At 44.8% G+C, this 23,142-nt stretch overlaps 1 protein-coding gene across 2 annotated transcripts in view; it reads right to left on the bottom strand.

Annotated features, from left to right (window-relative positions):
* The window catches only part of ADGRE1 (adhesion G protein-coupled receptor E1), a 60,576-nt gene extending 37,861 nt beyond the window's left edge, over positions 1–22,715 (bottom strand). The window contains exons 1-8 of one of the 2 annotated variants that reach the window (XM_041760415.1): positions 22,635–22,657; positions 22,260–22,382; positions 20,228–20,281; positions 8,381–8,527; positions 6,017–6,172; positions 5,779–5,898; positions 2,040–2,186; positions 293–442 (exon numbers count right to left, since the gene is read on the bottom strand). In XM_041760415.1, the coding sequence (XP_041616349.1) occupies positions 293–442; positions 2,040–2,186; positions 5,779–5,898; positions 6,017–6,172; positions 8,381–8,527; positions 20,228–20,255 (748 nt within the window). In that variant the 5' untranslated portion in view covers positions 20,256–20,281; positions 22,260–22,382; positions 22,635–22,657. Of the gene's footprint in view, positions 1–292; positions 443–2,039; positions 2,187–5,778; positions 5,899–6,016; positions 6,173–8,380; positions 8,528–20,227; positions 20,282–22,259; positions 22,383–22,634 lie in introns of both variants that reach the window. The other variant, XM_041760414.1, reaches the window with a different exon arrangement.
* Between the last annotated feature and the right edge of the window lie 427 nt (positions 22,716–23,142).

Below are 23,142 nucleotides of genomic sequence, written 5' to 3'. Positions count from 1 at the left end.
TACATTCCCTTCCTGAAAACCAGCTTCCATGATCTGAGGAAGCCCAAGAAGCCATGAGGATGGGCCCATGAGGAAAACTGAGGGGCCCAGCTGATCTCCCAGCCAGAGACCGACACCAACTACCAGTCATGTACACAAGGCCATTTTGGACCGGGCAACCATCCCAGGGCCCCCAGAAAACCCAAGTGGGCAGCCAACAGAATCATGAGCAAGCACAAAGCAGTGGGAAGCCACTATATTTCAAGGTAGTTTGACAGCCATTGAAAATTCTCAGCATGGCTGAGAGCATTACCTGTACATATGAAATCTTCTGGTTTCTCAGGAGTCCAAACAGCAGGCGAAAAGTACCCAGGCAGGCAGGAACAATTATATTCTCCCAGGATGTTGGTACAGACAGAGTTGAGGCCACAAATAGTTGAGTTCCTGGCACATTCATCCACATCTAAGCAGAAAAGTGATCTAAGTCAAAAGGATGAAGGATGCCGAGGCCATGGCAGTGCATAGCCCCACCTTGCCTCAAGCCAGTGAGTCTCTTGGGATCTGCTCACATCCTTTTAGACACTACTGAAAGGAAGTGCAAAGAGGCATGTCTGTGACCCACACAAATCCTCAGATGAGGCTCTCTATAGCTCTGGAATAAAACCAAGCTCTTCATTAGAACACGGCAGACATCAAGAGTCTGGTCCCACCTAAGCTCACCTAGCTCACCTTTCTCTTCTAAACCCATAGTCATTTCTGATCCAGATTCATTGACTACCAGTAGGTTCATGAAGTCTCCTTCTCTGCTCCCTCAGGCCTGAACCCACTTGCCCCACTCTGTCCTTAATACGTCTCAATTCCTTTCCAAGGAATCACTACATCATCAGTAATAATAATTGAGAGACGTCTAACTGGAGGCATAGAGAGCATGGACAGGTTGGGCTCAAAGCCTGGCTCTGTGCCTGTTCATTGTGTGTTCCAGGGGGCTGTGGACTCAGTTAGGTCTCCCCAAATTCATATGGCAAAGCCCTAACACTCAGTGGGATGGTGTTTGGACATGGGCCCTTGTAAGATGATTGGATTAAGATGAGATCTGATAATAGGATTAGTGCCCTTAAAAGAAGAAAAGGGAAGTTTTCAGGCTTCTTAGGCCTGGGAAGAGGCTCAAGAACGAGACATCTCCCCAGACTGTCTTGAGTCAGAATCTGGGAATTTAAGGATTAAGTCTATGCTGGCCCTATGCAAGCCCCCATGCTGGGTTGCTGGACATTGCAGCCTCATTTGGAGGCTGAAATTGCATGATGGTTAGAGCACAGGGTGTGAAGTCACACTCAGCACAGTATAGATCATGATTCCCCTATTTCCTGTCTATTTGACTGTGGAAGAGTTGCTCCACCCCAATGGAGGCTCATTTTCCTCATCTGTAAAATGGGTATAAAATACACTGACACCATCAGGTTGTTGGGAAGACAATGGGTACAAGAACGGAAAAGCTTAACGCTTTCTGGGATCCAGCCTCCAGGCCTCTGTACCTGCTATTTTCTCCTCCTGGAACACCGATCACCAGAAATCCAATATTCACTCCCCCATGCCCTTTATATCTTTTCTCAAATACCAGCTTCCCAGCATGGCCTTTCCTTACCACTCTATTAAAAATAGACCCTCACCTCAAGTTCTCCCTATCCAGCTCCTGCCTTATTTATCTTTATTTCCTTCAAGTATTCTTGGCACATGATATGTTCATGTATTTATGTTGCCATATATCTACCCAACATTAGGTGATGAGTTCCAGGAGAACAAATAGTTTTTACTCTGTTATTTACTGCTGCATCCACCATCTCTAGAATCATGCCTGGTGTATACTAGGTACTCAGGAAGTATTTGTTGAATGAGTGAGTGAGTGAGTGAGTGAATGAATGAATGAATGAATGAATGAATTACATTGGCTTGGCAGGTGAGGGCTGTAAGCTTGGCTAAGACTCATCCTAATCCCTCCCATACCACAGCTGTCTTGGCAAACAGACTTGGACCTCGTTTGCCAACAGACTCCTTCCACCTACCTCCACATATCTCTCCTGAACCCAGGAGGCTCTTATTTCCACCACTAGATTCAAATCCTACATTGCAGACACAAGAGTAGCTTCCAAGACTGTTGTGGCAAGTGGCATGCTCTGGGCAAGTTCTGGGATCAGCACATTCATCCACATCTGTTCAGTGGAAATGAAAACCCAAGTCAAAAAGGTGTTTTCCCCACGCCTTGAATCTAGCTGGCGCCTATGACTTTCACTGAACAATAGAATGCAGCAGAAATGATGTGGTGTCACTGCTATTCAACATAGTACTAGAAGTCCTGGCCTCAGCAATCAGGCAACAAAAAGAAATAAAAGGCATCCAAATTGGCAAAGAAGTCAAACTCTCCCTCTTTGCAGATGACATGATACTATACATAGAAAACCCAAAAGACTCCACCCCAAGGTTGCTAGAACTCATACAGCAATTCAGCAGTGTGGCAGGATACAAAATCAATGCCCAGATCAGTGGCATTTCTATACACTAACAATGAGACTGAAGAAAGAGAAATTAAGGAATCAATTCCATTTACAATTGCACCAAAAAAGATAAGATACCTAGGAATAAATCTAACCAAAGAGGTAAAGGATCTGTACCCTAAAAACTATGGAACGCTTCAGAAAGAAATTGAGGAAGACACAAAGAGATGGAAAAATACTCCATGCTCATGGACTGGAAGAATTAATATTGTGAAAATGTCAATGTTACCCAGGGAAATTTACACATTTAATGCAATCCCTATCAAAATACCATGGACTTTCTTCAGAGAGTTAGAACAAATCATCTTAAGATTTGTGTGGAATCAAAAAAGACCCCGAATAGCCAGGGGAATTTTAAAAAAGAAAACCATAGCGGGGGGCATCACAATGCCAGATCTCAGGTTGTACCACAAAGCTGTGGTCATCAAGACAGTGTGGTACTGGCACAAAAACAGACACATAGATCAATGGAACAGAATAGAGAACCCAGAAGTGGACCCTCAACTTTATGGTCAACTAATATTCAACAAAGTGGGAAAGACTATCCACTGGAAGAAAGACAGTCTCTTCAATAAATGGTGCTGGGAAAATTGGACATCCACATGCAGAAGAATGAAACTAGAGCACTCTCTTACACCATACACAAAGATAAACTCAAAATGGATGAAAGATCTAAATGTGAGACAAGATTCCATCAAAATCCTAGAGAAGAACACAGGCAACACCCTTTTTGAGCTTGGCCACAGTAACTTCTTGCAAGATACATCCACGAAGTCAAGAGAAACAAAAGCAAAAATGAATTATTGGGACTTCATCAAGATAAAAAGCTTCTGCACAGCAAAAGAAAGTCCACAAAACTAAAAGACAACCTACAGAATGGGAGAAAATATTTGCAAACGACCTATCAGATAAAGGGCTAGTATCCAAGATCTATAAATAACTTATTAAACTAAACAGCAAAGAAACAATCCAATCATGAAATGGGCAAAAGACATGAAGAGAAATCTCACAGAGGAAGACATAGACATGGCCAAAAGGCACATGGGAAAATGCTCCACATCACTGGCCATCAGGGAAATACAAATCAAAACCACAATGAGATCCCACCTCACACCAGTGAGAATGGGGAAAAGGCAGGAAACAACAAATGTTGGAGAGGATGTGGAGAAAGGGGAACCCTCTTGCACTGTTGGTGGGAATGTGAGCTGGTGCAGCCACTCTGGAAAACTGTGTGGAGGTTCCTCAAAGAGTTAAAAATAGACCTGCCCTACGACCCAGCAATTGCACTGCTGGGGATTTACCCCAAAGATACAGATGCCATGAAACGCCGGGACACCTGCACCCCGATGTTTCTAGCAGCAATGTCCACAATAGCCAAACTGTGGAAGGAGCCTCGGTATCCATCGAAAGATGAATGGATAAAGAAGATGTGGTCTATGTATACAATGGAGTATTACTCAGCCATTAGAAACGACAAATACCCACCATTTGCTTCAACGTGGATGGAACTGGAGGGTATTATGCTGAGTGAAATAAGTCAATTGGAAAAGGACAAACATTATATGGTCTCATTCATTTGGGGAATATAAAAATTAGTGAAAGGGAATAAAGGGGAAAGGAGAGAAAATGAGTGGGAAATATCAGAAAGGGAGACAGAACATGAAAGACTCTTAACTCTGAGAAATGAACTAGGGGTAGGGGAAGGGGAGGTGGGCGGGGGGTGGGGGTGACTGGGTGACCAGCACTGAAGTGGGCACTTGACGGGCTGATCACTGGGTGTTATTCTATATGTTGGCAAATTGAACACCAATAAAAAGTAAATTTATATAAAAAAGAAAATATCAGTGAGGGTGACAAAACATGAGAGATACCTAACTCTGGGAAATGAACAAGGGGTAATGGAAGGGGAGGTGGGTGGGGGGTTGGGGTGACTGGGGATGGGCACTGAGGGGGATGAGCACTGGGTGTTATGCTATATCTTGGCAAATTGAACTCCAATAAAAAAAATTTTTTTAAAGAAATGATGTGATGTCAGTTCCAAAATTAGATTTCTAGAGGTTTATTTGCTTCAGCTCATTTTTATCATTCATAATGATATTGATGGATCATCCCTGATAACCCCCTTCATGGGAGGTCACCAGCTGAGATGAAACATGCTGACCCATAGCTGACCACAGATATATGAACAAGCACATGAGAGACCCTAGGAACTGACCAGCAAAGCCCAACCTAAACTTCCAATGCACAGAATAGAAAGCTAAACAGATGGTATTTGTTTCTAGCCACTGGCTTTCAGGGTAACTTGTTACTCAGCAGTACCTAACCGCTACAAATGGATCAGAAAAATTAGAAAGGATTTCCAATATCTCTCACTCCAAGCCAAGGGCATGTGATAAGGACTTGATCACTCCATGACTTGCTTGATGGAGTCACCCTCTGTACCAATGAGCATGGAGAATAGTAGTACTGCACCAGAATCAGGAAGATGGAGCGCTTGCATCTTGTGAAAATATTCTGGCTGCAGTTTGAAGGATGAATTCAAAAGGACAAGACGAGAGGAAGAGAAAGCCCAGAGAGGTTGGTAAAGTAGTAGCTGAGCCTGAACCAAGATGGGGAAGAATGGAGAGTTTTAAGACATATTTAGCAGGTAAATTCCCTAAGATATGATGACTGATTTAATATAGACATGGGAGTGGGGGTAAAGAGTCGAGGGTAACTCTTAAGACTCAAGTCCAATACTTTTTAGGAAAAATTCCTAAGATTGAATCTGAGCAACTCCTAGGACAGAGTTTTTCTACCTCAAAACTACTGGCATCTGGGACCAGATTATTTTTGAGTGTAGAAAAGCTACTCCATGCATTGCAGGGTATTTAGCAGTATCTCTGGCCTCTCCTCACTAGATCACAGTAGCACCCACAATGGCCCTTGAATACCACCATTATGACACTCAAAATGCCTCCAGACATTGCCAGAAACCCTTAAGAGGATAGAACTGCCAGGACAAAGCCATTCATTACACTCAAGTACTGCCTGACCCACTGCTTGTCTCATTGTAGGCCTTCAGCAGGACTTCAAATCCTGGCTCTTCTACTGAACAGCTGCGTGTCCTTGGGTAATTTACTTCAATACTCTGAGCCTTAATTTCCTAATCCCCAAACAGAAGATCATAATCCCTACCTCACATGATCATCAAGTGAGGTGGTTCTTAATGGATTAAGTAGGTAAATAAAGAAAAGCAGGTCCTCCATACCTTTACAAATGGAGTTGTGAGAGATGAATCCAACCTGGCATCTGCACTTGTAGCTTCCCAAGGTATTGATACAGTCAGCATGTTCTTGGCAGACCCCACTGGAGAGGCATTCATTGATGTCTGAGGAGCAGTGGAGGAGAGTGAGCAGACCCAAGATGGTGTGTCTAAGGTGAGAGGCATATGTACCCAGCTCAAGAGAGGTCACTGTCCCCCAGAGACCCAGGCCTGAGAGCATTACCTGTGCAGATGAAACGACCTGGATTTCCCAGGATCCAGTCATTTCCAGTGGGAGAAGAGAAACCAGGCCAACAGCTGCACTTGTACCTCCCCAGAAGGTTTTCACAGACTGAGTTGGGACCACATGGTGGGGGGCTTTGAGAACACTCATCTATATCTGGATCCAGAAAGAGGTGGAGTTACAAAATTGCCTTATCTTGTGTAGCACATTGTTTTTCAAGATGGCAGAAATGATGTCTGCCATGCTGTATGCCCTTCATTCTATGTGTATTTGTAGTCCATCCAGCAAGCAATGGGGTCTGCATTCACTCCCCTTGTAGCTGAGCATGATGGGACCATGAGGGTGGTGACACTAAGTCATAAAGATACCATGCACTTCCTCCTTGTTCTCTCGGAACTTGGCCACCATACTGTGAGGAAGCCCAACCAGCCATGAAAAAACAACTTATGAGAAGAAGAACCAGAGCTTCAGCCCTCAGCCCTGGTGGGGCAGACAGCCCAAGGCCAGCACCAGCTGAGCAGCCATGTGAGGTGCTCTCTTTCAAGTGGATCCTCCAGCCCCCACTTGAGCCAACTCAGCTGACACTGCATGGAACAGAGACAAGCCACGTCACCAAACTCAACCAAAATGATAGATACATCCATGAGCAAAATAAATAATTGCCCTTGTTTGGATGTACTAAGTTGGCAGGAGTTCAGCTACTCAGCAGTAGATAAAAAAGAAGTAGCTTAAAAAGAACTTAAAAAGCCCATAGAGCAATTTACTCAGTGGAGGGCCCATAAAATTGCAGTCGTGGTACAGTGGGGTGGTCCAGCCCCAAGGCTCCTTCAGCCCTGCTCTGCCAAGTCATCCTAAACCCTTGCAACATCCATGGCATGCAAATACAGCTTCAAGGTGAGTTTCTTATAGCCTCTCCCAGAAAACTGGGCCTCTCCTACACAGAAATCTGGAGCTGCCATTGTACATCAGGATCAAACCTCAGGAATGTTCATTCCACCTTTCTGTGAAGTAGTAAAACATTAGGAACCAGCGATAAAGGCTGATTAAATCTGGGGTTGACATAAAGAATAAGGAATGTGTTCCTTCGTTCCACAAATATCACCTGACTACTCACTAGATATCAGGCACCACACAGAGATCAAAGGTATAAAGTGGATGAAATCCTTTCTATGGTAACCATACTTTGCTAGATGGGGAATGTTGATTTGAATCCAAAGTTTAAAACCAGGGCCCATCAGGACTACTGAAGCTTACTGGATAACCCATAAATTGTAATGCCAAAATAAAGAAGGTTTGGGGGCTCCAAGGGAACTACAACAATAGAAACCAATTATCTTCTTCAGAGCCCAGCAAACTATAGCTTGTGAGGCAAATCCAGTCCACTACCTGTTTGTATAAATAAAGTTTTATTGGGACAAAGCCACGTCATTCATTTGTATATCATCTATGGCTGCTTTCCCACTACAACTGGGGTATTAAAGTTTCTGAGACAGATCCTATGGCTTGCAACCTCCACAATATTTACTATTTGGTCCCTGGCATAAAAAAGTTGGCTTGGACTGCTGGTTATATTCAGAGGTGACAGTCAGATATTGACTGTTGAGGGGAGAATCAAGATCTAAAAGGAAGAAATGCAGATAAAGAACCTCACTCCTTCTAGGAACCATTTCAATTCATACGACTTATGTTAGTGATACTTCCTGTATATGCACATAGCATACGTGACTGCATTTAATTTTCCCAAAATCCTTTGACGTAGTTATTATTCTATAGTCACTCTACAGATGGGAACATTGAGGCTTAGAGAGGGTAAATACCTTCCCCCAACAGCTTACAACTAGATGACATGATTCAGAGATTGCTGTTAGATTCTGCAAGATGTGGGTTTGGAGGCCAGTTCAACCACATGTCCATGAATGCATCATTTTGGGGTTCCAAGCAGTTTCCTCATCTGTACACTAGAGATGATCACAATGCCAGCACTCAGTTTCATGTAAAAATGCACTGAGAGCCCTCCACAGGGGACCAGGTATCAGTGAATGTTAGAAATTCTTGTGTTCTGCATGAAGAGGCAACGAAAAGGAGTTCTCCCAAAATGAAAGCAGCCGCTATTTCTGGACATAAACAAATAGCATGGTTTTTACTTTTCTTTCCATGCTAACGCCAGCTCCAAATCATTGGAAGTTTTAGTGAGCAGGAATTGTTGTCATTATAGAAAAAGAAAGGAAAACAATGGTCAGAGAGGGAGAGAGGGCGCAAATAATATTTGAGGGAAAAGAAAGAGTACCTACATCCACTACCCCACCAGCTTCCACCCGATTTTCCTACAAAATGCTGGAGGGTTACGAGGTTGCATGTACTCACCTATGCATGTCACTCCTGGGCCCTTAAATTTTTCCATTCCATTGCTGGATAGAAAACCTCGTTTGCAAGTGCAGTAGTAACTATCCGAAGTGTCAGTGCATTTTGCATAAGCTGGGCACGTGGTGGTATCTGCACACTCATTCACATCTGGGCAGCACAGAAGCAAGAAGTCAGGTTAGAGCCCCAGGGTGGGTTTCCAGAGGAGCCAGCATGAGAGAGTAAAGGGGACTGTTGTAGGCTGAACTATCTCTGGAAGACCTAAGCCTTGGTCCCTCGGAAATAACCTTTTTTGGAAATAGAGTCTTTGTAGATGTAATTAAGACCTCCATGAGGATGATTAGGAAGCCCCTTAAACTGATATTATTGGCATCCCTATAAGAAAAGAGGCACATGGACAGCTCAGGGTCAACAGCACCTGGTGACAGAGGCAGAGACTAGAGTCATGTGGCTACAAACCAAGGAACACCAAGGATTTCTGGCCACACCAGGACAAACTCTCCCAAGAGGCTTCAGAGAAAGCATGGCCCTGCAGACACCTTAATTTCAGATTTCTGGGCCCCAGAATGGTGAGGGAATAGACTTCTGTCGTTTTAAGCCCTCTGTTTGGTGGCAACTGGTTATAGCAGCTCTGAGATACTGCTCAATGCTGTCAGGGACCTTGGAGACTCTACACCCCTGCTGCTCCAAGAGTACTTCATGGGCCAGGAGCACCAGCACTGCCTGGGAATTGGTGGCAATGCAACCTGTCAGGCCCCTCCCCAGAACTGATGAATCAGAATCTGCATTTTTACAAGACCCTGGGTGATCTGTGTGCACAGGAAAGTGTGAAATGCAGTGACGTGGACACCTGCTACTCCAAAGGGGGTCCTCAGACCAACAGCATCTGCCTCCCCTGGATCCCAGGTCTGGAAAAAGCAAATGCTGACTCTGCTGGTCAAGAAAGAGGCCTGAGATTCTGTGTTTCTCACAAGTCCCTGAATGAATCTGATGCTGCTGGTCCATGGACCACGCCAGGGGCATGAGACCTCTAGATAGAAGAGTCTGAGACTCAAAATTTCAGCCTTTGAAGCACAGAAGACCCAGGTTCAAAACAAAAACAAAACAAAAACCTCCAGCAGTAAACCATCAAGCAGAGACCAGCAGTCCTTCCCCAGACCCACGTCCCCTACTTCCTTGTAGTAACATGACTTCCAGTTAAAGACTGCATTCTCTGTGCGTCCTGCAGCTAGGTGTGGCCCGGTGGCTAAGTTCAGCCTGCACAGAAGTGATATGCACACTGTTTGGCCATACCCTTAATGACAAAAGGCATCTTCTCCTCTTCCCCTTTCCTCTTCCCCTTGGCTGAAACATGGACAGAGGCGGCTGATCTATCCTTCACCATGGGGATGATGGCTTGGAAAACCACATGCTGAGGGATGGAGAGGCAACAAGTGGAAAGCACCTGGAATCTGGGATGATCTGGGCAGCCCTGCCACCCTGTTCCATCTACAGTTTGGAGATTTATGAGAAGAATGTCCTTCTAAGAGCTAAATTTCTAAGTTGTTGTTTGGTTTCTGTGGAAACCGTCCAAACAACATCCTAGCCAGTCCAGCTCTGGGACAAGTGATTGCAACACCCTGGACCTCAGTTTGCCTGTTTAGTCCTCACCCTCACACCCAGTGGGTCCACAGGCCCTGTTGGTTCTCTGTCCAAAGAGCATTTGGCATCTACCTGCTTTTCTCTATCACCAGGGCTATGCTTGGTACAGATCCTCCTCTGGATTCTGCATCCCTAAATCCTCCATTGTCCACTGAAATCTCTTCTCCACATATTTGATCATCTACCCCTACCGCTGCCTACAGTGCTGCCTGTTGCACTCAGAATTCAAATCCAAATCACTTAACAGGACCCACAAAGCCCCAGGGACCAGACCCAACCACATCTTTAAGCCTCGTTTCCTACTACTCTCAATTTCCAGGACTTCCCACTGCAGGGCCTTTGCTTGCGTTCTTCCCTTTGCCTCTGCTCATCTGGCCAGCTCCTATTCACTCCTCAGGTCTTGCCTTAGTATCATATCCTCATAAAAGCCTCCCCTGACTCCTCGAAAGCTACACGTGCTCCTTCTTTCTGACACTTATAGTTGCTCAATTATTTGTATGATTAGCTTTTTAGTTATTATTTCCTCTGCCACACTGTGAGCTCCAGAAAGAGAAAGAGAAAGCCAGAGGTGGAGGCAGGCTTCTAGGTGCCTGGGAAGAGACTTATTTGATACTATCATTCCTGTGGTTGTCACAATAATGACCCTTCCAAAAATGACCACATCCTAATCCCTGGAACCTACGAATATGCTATGCCTGTGGCAAGAGAGCCTTAAGGTTTCAGATGGAATTAAGATTAGCAACCAACTGATCCTGAGCTGAAGAGATTAATCTGGAGGTTATTCTGGATTATCCAGTTGGGTCCAAGGTAATCACAAAGGTCCTTATAAATGGAAGATGGAGCCAGGAGAGGCAAAGTGACGCCCTTTGAGAAAGACCTGACCAATTAATGCTGGCTTTGAAGATGGAGGAGGAAGGACACAAGGCAAGGAATTCAGGTGACCTCTAGAGGCTGGAAGAAGCGAAAAGACAGATTATCCTATAGAACCTCCAGAAAGGGACCCCTGGGTGGCTCAGTGGTTGAGCATCTACCTTTGGCTCAGAGGGTGATCTTGGTCCGGTGATCAAGTCCCACATCAGGCTTCATGTGAGGAGCCTGCTTCTCCCTCTATGTCTCTGCCTCTCTCTCTTTCATGAATGAATAAATAAAATCTTTTTAAAAATAAAAATAAAAAGAACCTCCAGAAAGGAACACAGCCCTGCTAACACCTTGATTTTAGCCCAGTGGGACCCACTTTGGACTTCTGACCTCCTCCAGACCCATAAGGTAATGTTTTTTGTTGTTTGAAGCCACCAAGTTTGTGATAATTTGCTAGAACAACCATAGGAAACTAATACAATTACCATTACACAGATGTGAACAACTGAGGCTCAGTGAGGTTAGGTAACTTGACCAAGGACACACAGCTGGTGAGTGGCAGCTCCAAGCCTGTTGAAACCTGAAGTGAGCAGTTTTCATGAGTGCTACCCAAGAAGAGGTAGATCTGGCCAGAAATGGAATCAATTTTCAGGTAATTTCTAAAACAATTCTTTGTAAAAACTTTTGTAATTGGTTAAGTCTGTAACTGATTAAGCCCTGATGGACTCTGAGCTCCTGAAGTCAAGGACTTATGTCTGTGTCATTCACTGCTGTGTGCTAAATGCATACACAGTGCCCAGTACACATTTGGTGCTCAGTAATAGCTGAAAAACTAACGATTAGAACAAAGAGCAGAGGGAGGTGAGTGAGCTATGATGGTACTTGGGGCAGAGGAAACAGCAAGTGCATGAAGGGCTCAGGGGCAGGACCACGCCTGGAGATGTGGTGGAGTTACAGGGGGCCAGTGTGGTTGGAGCAGAGTGGGCAGGGGGGCAAGGGAGGCCTGGACATGGCCAGATCGTGTTAGATCTCCTTGACTGCTCGCATACCTCAGCTTTCTATCAGAGAGCAATGGGTGCCATGGGAGAGTCTGAACACAGGCAGGACACAACAGGACTGCAGTTTTAGCAGGATCCTGTGGCCCCTGGCCGGAAGATGAACTGCAGAGGGGCAGGAGAGAATGACCAGGGAGGAGATGCCTGCACCTGTCCAGGTAAGCAAGGAGGGCAGAGGCAACCCCACTGGGAAGAATGGAAGGCAGATTAGGGGTCTATCCTGAAGGCAATGTTAGCAGGATTTGCCAGCAGATTGGATGGAGGGTGTGAAAGAAAGAGGAATGAACAGTAATGCCAATACCAATCGGTAGAAGGGGAAAGCACCTTATAAAGTGCTGCACAAACATTAAGGGGTGGATTATGCTTAGGGTCCTGAAGGGTCAGCTCTTTACTTCCTACAACATGCTTTGTTTATTTCACTTCCCTGCAGGACACCTCAATTGCATCTCTTCTCATTAACAACTTCCTCTTTCGCCTGCAGAGGCAACATTGTTCTTTGCAAACTTCCGGAACATTGCCACTTACGGTCTCTCATTCCAGTTTCCCATTATTCTCTTACTCTGGCTCAATTGCTCACAACTCACACCCAGCCCAAACCAGAATCGCAAACCAGCCCTGTGTGACTGGGCACCCGCCAACCTCTCCAGCTCATCTCCTACCTTGTCCCATCTGCCAGGCTCACCTTTGCTCGGTTCCTCAAATTCCTTCTGGTCTCAGGACCTTTGCATGTCACCCCAAAGATCTTAGGACTTGCCAGCCTCCCTAATCATGTGAACCTTATTATTTTTCATAATAAACCTTTTATCTGAGGCACCTGGGTGGGCTCAGTAGTTGAGCATCTGCCTTTGGCTCAGGTCATGATCCCAGGGTCCGGGGAGCAAGTCCCGCATCGGGCTCCCCGCAGGGAGCCTGCTTCTCTCTCTCTCTGCCTATGTCTTTGCCTCTCTGTGTGTCTTTCATGAATAAATAAATTAATTCTTTAAAAACTCTTTTATCTATAAAAGATATGTATCCATCCTATTGGTTGTATCTATATGTATCCATCCTATTGGTTCTGTTTCTGTGCATGACTCTAACAAATACAAATACCTGCTATATGTCAGGCCCTATTCTAGGTACTGAGGATTCAGCAGTGGAACAAGTTACACAAAATTCCCCCACCTTCACAGAGCTGACAACCTGGAGAAGTGAGGGTGAGGGATCTAATGTCAAAAATAGAGTAGTTGCAGAGAAGATGACACATGAGCTGAAACATAAAGAAGATGAGGGAAGGACCAAGTATATATGTAGGTCAAGAACATCCCAAGCAGAGAGCACAGCTTGAGCAAAGGTCTTGGGGCAGGACAGGGCCTGGGGTATTGGAGGAACAGTGAGGTGTGTGTGGCTGGAACAGAGAGAGTGAAGGGGAGACAGGGATGAGGGAGGGGCAGGGAGGGGATAGGACAGGTCATGTGGGACCTTAGGGGCCTCAGAGAGGACTTGGGCTTTTACCCCATGGTGGTGGGAGCCTTGGAGGGCTGTGGGCAGAGGACGCAGGACCTGACTTGGGTGCTGTGCTCCCTGGTGTCCTCTGTGGCCACTTCAAGGGCTAAAAGCCAAGAAACCCCTTCAACAATCCACCTGAGCAGACACATGATCCTCAATCATGAGCAAAACAACTTAATGGATGATCACCTAATTGACCGAAGCATAAAGAGATTCCAAGAGGCAAAAAGGCTTTTAAAAACAGAACTAGAGCTTCCATTTCATTGGTGCCTCCCAAGCACCAGGCCCCTTCCATGCATTTCCTGCAGGCCCCACAATAATGCTTCCCGGTGTAGTAATCCTGGTTTTCGCCAGGGCTTTCTTGGTATTCACACTTGAAGTTCAGAGTCCCGTGAACCCCCTCCTGGTCAGAGGCAAACCACGACAGTTGGTCACCCTACTTCAAGGTAAACGTTAGGGCTCCATTTTACAGATGTGGAAACAGATCCCCAAGAGAGCTTGCATAGCCTCTCCTGGGTCACGCCACCAGTCAAAATGCAAGAGAAGAGCAAGTAAAATGGGTGAAGGTTGGCAAGGCAGCCCGGGGTCCTGCTCATTGTCCTGACTATGCCCACTCGCTAGCTACCAACTTTGGCCCAGACAGCAAGAATCCGATAATTTAGGTTTCTCTGAGGAGAGGGAGGGTTGACATACTTGTGCACCTGCTATGTTCCCAGTACAGTCTGAGGCCCCACCTGTATCTTACCTCATATAATGCTCATCAAAACCCAGTTGGATTAACCCCTCTGACCTTCCTTTTCATGGGAACTGAAGTCTTAGGGAACTTGCTGAAATACCTGAGCACCAGAACCAGGATTCGAACCCAGGAAACGTGATTCCAGAACCCACCTCTTAACAACTGCACATATGGAGTCGAATCCTCACAATTATCCCATTGGGTGCGAGTCATTGCAATACCCGTTAATCAGAGGACAAAACAGAGATGAAGATGCTTGCCCAAGATCTAGTTGCCTTCATTCCTGGGGGAGTCTCCTACCAGAATGCGTGCTCCACAGCTGCCAGCAGCCCACGAGCAGAGCAATGAGAAGCCTCTAGATCCTTATTCAAAGCCACCCCTTTGAAAGTGGCTGTGAGCCTGCCAGGCTGTATTTCCCTGAGTGCCAGTGATTACCATAGCAAGTTACGAAAGCAGGAATGGGTATGTGAAGGGGAAAACCCCAGCTTCCTGGGGGTTCTCCTACATCAGCTCATGAGCTCTTCACATGTTGCCAGGTAAGAAATGGTGGGACAGTGGTCACTCTTGGCAGCCATCCCCCAACTGCTTTACCAGGATGGCATACCCATCCCCCAGGAATGACAGGCAGACAGGCGTAGGAGTGTTATAGTGCAGCCTCCCCTTGGCCCCCCAAGGTGAACCTCTGGGTTGCGCTTCACATTCCAGGGCTCCCTGTTAGACCAGGCTGTGGCTGAAGCTCTCGTGAAACACCTTCTGGGTGGCTAGTTTCTCTCCCCACCCTGTCCTGCTTTCCTCATTCCCCTGCAAGTGTTTCCTGAGAGTCTTCCCTCAATAAATTATTCACACAAGAGTCCTCTTATCAAGTTCCGCTTCTACAAAAACTGCTGGAGGGGAGGTGGATGGGGTAACTGGGTGGTGAGCATTAAGGAGGGCATGTGATGTGATGAGCACTGGGTGTTATATGCAACTGATGAATTATTGAAAACTTCATCTGAAACTAATGATGTACTATATATTGGCTAATCGAATTTAAATTAAAAAAAAGAAAAAGAAACTGACCAAAAGCAGACAGTAATCCTTTTTTTTTTTTTAATTTTTTTTTTTTTTATGTTAGTCACAGAGAGAGAGAGAGAGGCAGAGACACAGGTGGAGGAAGAAGCAGGCTCCATGCACGGGGAGCCTGATGTGGGATTCGATCCTGGGTCTCCAGGATCACGCCCTGGGCCAAAGGCAGGCGCCAAACCGCTGCGCCACCCAGGGATCCCAGTAATCCTTATTTTGGTGCATTTTTTGTTTTGTTTATATCTTTTTCTAAGAAGATAATAATTGTAGAACTAAATGCAAACAATGCAGAAGCATATAAAATTAAAAATGAAGAGTTCTCAGTCCCCCATCCTTATACCCAGGGGCAAATGCTGCCTAAAGCTTAGATCCCCCTTAGCTTAGAGGGGATCTCCTCCAGGTTAGATACTCTTCACAGGCTCAGTCAAGCAAGTATATTATTAAATTGGAATAAGTTTATAAATTCATACAGTTTTATTAACACAAGTGAGATCATACAATATACAACCTGTTGTGCTCTCCAAAATAGTAGATACTAATCATATATGGCAGCATTTTAATCTATGAGAATTGGGGCGCCTGGGTAGCTCAGTTGATTTAGCCTCTGCCTTTGGTTCAGGTCATGGTCTCAAGGTCCTGGGATCAAGCCCCACATCGAGCTCCTTGCTTAGCAGGGGAGTCTACTTCTCCCTCTCCCTCTGCCCTTCCCCCTGATCGTGCTCACACTCGCTCTCTCTTTCTCTCTCCCTCACCTTCTTTCTCAAATAGATAAATAAAATCTTTAAAAAATAAATCTATGAAAATTAAATAAAATGAAGCATTCCATTCTTTGATCCAATTAGCCTTATTTCAATTGCTCAGTAGCCACTTGTGACTGACTAGCGACTACAGTAGATCCAGAACATGTCCATCATCGTAGAAAGTTCTGTTGGAAAACCCTGTCGTACTCTTACTTGCTTTTTCACTTAGGAGTAGGTCTTGCGGGATCCCTGGGTGGCGCAGCAGTTTGGCGCCTGCCTTTGGCCCAGGGCGCGATCCTGGAGACCCGGGATCGAATCCCACATCGGGCTCCTGGTGCATGGAGCCTGCTTCTCCCTCCGCCTGTGTCTCTGCCTCTCTCTCTCTCTCTCTCTCTCTCTCTCTGTGACTATCATAAAAAAAAAAAAAAAGGAGTAGGTCTTGCAAACCCAGGGCAGCAAATTGGTCAAGCATGGAAGCTGGGTGATGGGTACATGGGAGTTTGCTGTACTATTTTTCCTTAACTTTGAATGTCTAAATATTTCTATAATAAAAAAAAGAAGGATATGTTTGGGGCAACTTTCCAAACCAGTCCATACACACCTAACTCATACTCTAAAAAAAAAAAAATTATTTATTTATTTATTCATGAGAGACACAGAGAGAGAGAGAGGCAGAGAGATAGGTAGAGGGAGAAGCAGGCTCCCTGCAAGGAGCGGGATGTGGGGCTCGATCCGGGGACCACAGGATCACAACTGGAGCTGAAGGCAGATGGCCAACCGCTGAGCCACCCAGGCATCCCTAACTCATGCTTTTGAGCAGCTGTGTAGGTTCCGCTGTGTCCATGGGCATTAACTGTCCCATGAACACAGTGGCTTGGTAGTCAAAGGTCAAGCAGAAACTCCACATTCCCCTTTCCATGGTCTGGAACTGTCACTAGCAGGCAGCTTACCCACCACAGACTACATTTCTCAGCTCACCTTGTGTCCAGGTATGGTCATGTGACTGTGACCAAATATGACATGCATCATGCATATCCCCTCCCCCTATGATCTACAGAAGACTCTGAGCCCCTAGCATGGCTGAGCCACAAGACAGAAGAAGTCCAGGTCTCTGAATTACCACTTTGAGGAAAGGCACCCACTGGCCAGAAATATCTACGTTGGACTCTTAAACAAACAAAAATTAAATTTCTTTTTATTAAGCCATGGACAGCTCTGGGTTTGTTACGGTAGCTAGGGTTATCCTCACAAACACAAGGTGTTTTTTTTTATTTTTATTTTTTTATGATAGTCATACAGAGAGAGAGAGAGAGAGGCAGAGACACAGGCAGAGGGAGGAGCAGGCTCCATGCACCGGGAGCCCGACGTGGGATTCGATCCCGGGTCTCCAGGATCGCGCCCTGGGCCAAAGGCAGGCGCCAAACCGCTGCACCACCCAGGGATCCCCAAACACAAGGTTTTATCCAACCAGTACCCTCAGGTAAGCAATGACTGTTTATTCCAAGTTGTTACGAGAATAGTATAACGTGCATATCCTTGAATGTATGGCGAGGTATCTCTGTATGTTGTACAAATATCTCTTTGGAATAAATTTCTGGATTATGAATTGCTGTCTCAAAGTGTATATGCATTTTTGAAAGATTTTATTTATTTATTCATGAGAGGCACAGAGAGAAGCAGAGACATAGAGGGAGAAGCAGGCTCCTCACAAGGAGCCTGATGTGGGAATCGATTACACCCTGAGCCAAAGGCAGAGGCTCAACTGCTGAGCCACCCAGGCGCCCCATGTATATGCATTTTTATAGTATTTTATTAGGGATGATATATAGAGAAAAGCACAAATATCGTAAATGTGTGCTTTGATGAACTATCATAACCTTTCCTGTGCTTATGCATTTTTTATTCCAGTAGTGCCCAGTCTTCTCAAATGTTAAGAAACTCACATTTACAAATTCCTTGTATGTGCCTCGACTATATCTCTTGCACTCTCTATGTGGGGTCATATTCTTTCTTTTATTTATTTATCTACCTAACTTGCCTGTGCTGTGTCAGGCCCAGGCTGGATCCCAGAACTGCGGAGACTGATAAAATGACTTCTTCACCAGCCAAGGACTTTCTGGATTCAATAATAATGATCAATTTTTGTAATCCAGGTGACCTTTTTGGGAATACAGTGATATGATTTTCTCTTTTCCACTTATATGGATGTGAGCCTCCCTTCCAACACATTCTGCCAAAGGATTTACTCTCACTCAGGAAAAATTAAGATGTCTTAGCAGCAGGCATACGTGAAAGCAAAACAGTAATGTTCAGGTTTTAAATACCAAACTGGATATTTGGGTTCCAAGCAAGACAATAATCTTGAAAGCAAAGCCTTATAAGATGAATGAGTTTTGGGTATCTAGTATACAGCATGGTGACTCTGGTTAACAATACTCTATTATATACTCGGAAGTTGTTATGAATAGATCTTAAATATTTTTACCAGAAAAAAAAAGTAATTATGTGAGGCAATGAAGAAATTAGCAAACACTATGATGGTAACCATTTCTCAATATATGTGTACATCAAATCAACATGTGTATACCTTAAACTTGCACAATATTAAATGTCAGTCATATCTCAATAAAATGATTTTTCAGGGACACCTGGGTGGCTCAGTGGTTGAGCATCTGCCTTCGGCTCAGGGTGTGATCCTGGGGTCCTGGGATCAAGTCCCACATCGGGATTCCCAAAGGGAGCCTGCTTCTCCCTGCATCTGTGTCTCTGCCTCTCACTTTGTGTCTCTCATGAATAAATAAATAAAATCTTCATTAATAAAGATTTAATTCATTTATTTATTTTTGTATATTTTTATTGGAGTTCGATATGCCAACGTATAGTATAGAATTCAGTGCTCATCCCATCAAGTGCCCCCCTCAGTGCCCAACACCCAGTCACCCCATCTACCCCTGCCCACCTCCCCTCTTTAAAAAAAATGATTTTGCAGTAGCCAGGCTTGGAGGACTGGAAGGCAAAGCTTTCATTAAGCTGTGGTGTAAAGGAAATACCTATCACAAGGGAAAAGAAAAAATTTTGGGATGCTAATACAGAGAGATGAGAGGGACCCACCAGGACCCCCATTCCTCTGCTACCTCACCTCAGAAACTTCCAGATAGGAATGGGTGAAACTAGGGGTATCAAGGCTAGGGACTGACTTCTCCCAACAAAAGTCAGGTGGAGTTTCCCAGCCTAGAAGAGAGGCTTGCTTTCTGTTGCTGTCACATCCAACAGGGTATTAAAGCCAAAGATTAGAACCCACAGAGGGAGGTAGCTAGTAGGTTGTCCAAGAAAACTCTTTTGGTTTTCTATAGCCTGAACATAGAAAGCAGAAGCTCTTGCATGGACTCCCAGGGGGTGCAGAGCTGCTGAGAGGACTACCAGAAAGTAAGGTGAGTCCATGTTGTACCAGTAGACAAAACACCCCATCCAGAGTCCCCCCTTGACAGCCACAGGATCTTGTAAGTTGCCCCCATACTAACACCCAGTAGCCATCTTGAGAGGACCAAGATGAAGATAGGAAAGATTCATTAAGGAGGGCACGTGATATGATGAGCACTGGGTGGTACATGAAACCGATGAATTCCTTAACTCTACATCTGAAACTAATGATGTACTACTATATGTCGGCTAATTTAATTTAAATAAAAAAATTTTTTGAAAGATCAATTCTTTGTACAACACAGAGTTTCCCCAAATAAGGCTGAGCCAGGAAGCTGAGTCATTAAGAACACTAAAAACTGGCAATGTTTTTCCTCTCCATCCAGTAGGAGCTTACGTAAAAGACAGGAACACCCAATACATTTTAAAAATGGATTTTTTCCCACATTGAGTTGTGGTTTGAGTAAATTCCATTCCCGTTCCCACCGTACTACCATTTATGAAGCTCTTATCACATGTACCCGGTGGTTAACAAAGTTACCTACTGTAATTTAAGCTTCACAATATCCCTGTGGGATAGGAACCCATGTTGACTGTATTTCACAGCTGAGGAAAGTAAGAATCAGAGAGGGTTTGTGTGACTCACTTGAGGTCACACAGTGAATCCAAGGCACAAAGATAAGAGCCTGAAGCAGGAACCCGGAGACCTGGATATTATTTACCCCTTGCTCTGACACTACCTAGCTCCCAGCAAGTGTTCAGCTGTGGCTCAGCCTCCTGAGACAGAAGGGTCCCCTTCCCAGAAAACATCCTCCCACACATTGAGCATATGGATTCTCTTTGACCAACTTACCAACTGCCATTGATTCCAATGAAAACATAACCCAGATGAATATACCACAATACCCTGTGAAAAAAGAAAATAAAAATACCATGAACCATCAAGAAGCAAGATGGACTCAACCTGAAAAAGTACTTCTGGAATGGCCTCATATAAACAGGTTTGATGAACCTAGATGGGAGATCCACCTGGAGTGATAAACATACAATATTTCACGTAATACTTACAGCAGCCATTCCTGTTTTTCTGCACTCTATGTTTTTCATTTTGTTTGTATCATCTTCATTTTCTTTTCAATTACAAAAAAAAAGTCCCAGCTGATTTTCAAAAATGTACACTAAAACATGTATTCTCAAAAGAAATGACATCTCCCCCAAGAGGGAAAAACTTGGTTCTTAGGGAGAGATGAAAAAAACCTACTGTTTTTTGTATGAGACATATATAGAAATAATACATGTAATAATACATAAATAGGGGAGCCTGTGTGGCTCAGTGGTTGAGCATCTGCCTTTGGCTCAGGTCATGATCCTGGGGTCCTGAGATCGAGTCTTACATCAGGCTCCCTGTAGGGAGCCTGTTTCTCCCTCTGCCTGTGTCTCTGCCTCTCTCTGTGTGTCTCTCATGAATAAATAAAATCTTTAAAAAAAAAAAGAATACTTTAAAAATACATACATAGATGTACAGTATATCCGTAGCATTAAAATGGCATGGATGGTCAAGTGGTTAGTTTTTAAAATGTCTAAAAGGCAGCTGCCCCAACATTTAGCTCTTTTCTGACATTACTCCATGACCCCCACCACCACCACCATCATTCCCATGACCACTGTCCAACCTCCAGCACTCCCACCACTACCCCACCATCCCCATGACCACCACCCCCACCGTCACCCCCACCATGCCCACCATCAATGTTGTCATCACTACTCTTTGCTGATTAACTTCAGGGAAGAACAAGGGGCCTAATAGCTAATACCAGTGCCAGCACCCCAAAGTGGCAACTTGGCATTCCTGCATTTGGAGTCCATGAGTTATCTGCTCCTTCTCTAAAAAATTTTGTTTGTTTATTTATTTATTTATTTATTTATTTATTTATTTATTTATTTATTCATGAGAGACACAGAGAGGCAGAGAGGCAGGCAGAAGGAGAATCAGGCTCCCTGCGGGGAGCCCGATGTGGGACTCGATCCTAGGACCCTGAGCCAAAGGCAGACGCTCAACCACTGAACCACTCAAGTGCCCCTTACCTGCTCCTTCTTTTTTTTTTTTTTTTTTTACCTGCTCCTTCTAATGACACCTGCCAATCAACAAGTCCCACAGACTCAAACTCTCGATATTCCCATTCATTACCACCAACCAAAATTCTTTTGCTCATTAATCGTTTTAGAGGGAACAGAGCATTGTTTTTAAGCATACCGACTCTGGTGTCAAATGCTTGGGTTTAAAAATCTGGCTTCACTAATTGCTGACTACATGGATGTGGCAAAGTTATTTAATCTCTTTGGGCCTAAGTTTTCTCTTCCACAAAGAGATGCACTGGGCCACAGCCAAGGAAGCCCGCACTTATTGCTCAAAATGTTGTCCCTTGTTCATAGATTTGAAGCGGTAACTAAAACTCGAAAGGTAGGAAGAAAATCACAACGTAGACCATAAATAAAACCAGTACAAACTGACATTTAAAGAAAGGGAAATAAGAGAATAGACAGGAAGGCTCCACCTCATGGCTCAGGCCTCAGCACAAATGTCACCCCCTCTGAGAGGTCTTCCCCGACTTCCCTCTTCAACATAACCCCTGGTCACTCTCTTCTTTTGTGGCACTATCACTGCCTGAAATGCTTTTGTGTACTTATAATTTAGGATAGCATAATGTAGTGATAAGCAATAAAGTTTACACATCCTGGAGCCAAACTGCTGGCTCTACCCCTTTTAGTTAAGTCGTTTTGGGCAAGTCATCTAATATCCTTTGCCTCAGTTCTCTCCTTTGTAAAATGGGACTATTAGTGACCCAGTATTGGAGGAGTTTTATGAAGATATTTGAAGAACTTACAAGGGTGGTAGATGGGTGGTTGCTGTCATCGCCAGTGGCTTCTTTTCTATCTGCCCTTCCCATGAGGATGTCAGCCTCATGACAACAGGAACTACTTGCTTACCACTGGTCTCCCCTCAGTACCTACAGCAGCACATAGTAGGTGCTCAGAAAATACATGTCAAATGAATGACTATAAATAAAATCTTCCCTGACAGATGGAATTTCCTATCCTGAGTACTTTTTGCCAAAGATCTCCCAATGAAGGTATTGGCAGTGTCTAGCCTAGAATTGGGGTCTCAGGCTGATCACCCCATGGCCCTCCCTTTTTCCTACAGTCTATGTCTAGCGCAGGCTTCCCCCAACCCTCCCACCACCATTCAGCCCCATACTCACCCCAGAAGAGGAGCAAGTTGAAGCTCCACATGATGCCCTGCTTCTGTCATTCAAAGAACAGAACCTTTCCTTCATTCTGAGACTTTTCTGTAAACAGAGGGTGTAGGAACAGGGGAGGGGTGGAGCCAGAATTGCTCAATGCCACCAGAGCAAGACAGCTTTTTGCTGAATTGCTGCTAGATGAGGACAGTGTGGCAAGCCCCTATTTTGTCTTTCCACACAGTGAAGAGAAGTTGGTCCAGCTGGTGTGTCACTGTGTCCTCTCTCTCTCCAGTCTCTCCCCTTCCATCCACTCTTGCTTTTCTTTCCCTACCAATACTTACCTTCTCAATCTTCTTTCATTGCCCCTAACTGTAAATGAGCTACCACCACTTGTCCCCAATGAAGCAAATCTCAGACTCAAAGGTCTCTTCCCAGCATGCCCCACACAAATAACTGTCACAGACATCATGGACCAGGTGTTGTGCTAGACCCATTGCCAACAAAATTTAACTTCATCACCTCATAT

This window comes from Vulpes lagopus, chromosome 7 (assembly GCF_018345385.1).
Source record: "Vulpes lagopus strain Blue_001 chromosome 7, ASM1834538v1, whole genome shotgun sequence".
Taxonomy (NCBI): Eukaryota; Metazoa; Chordata; class Mammalia; order Carnivora; family Canidae; genus Vulpes; species Vulpes lagopus.
The sequence above is the reverse complement of the archived record's forward strand: the minus strand, read 5'-3'. Positions and strand labels throughout refer to the sequence as shown.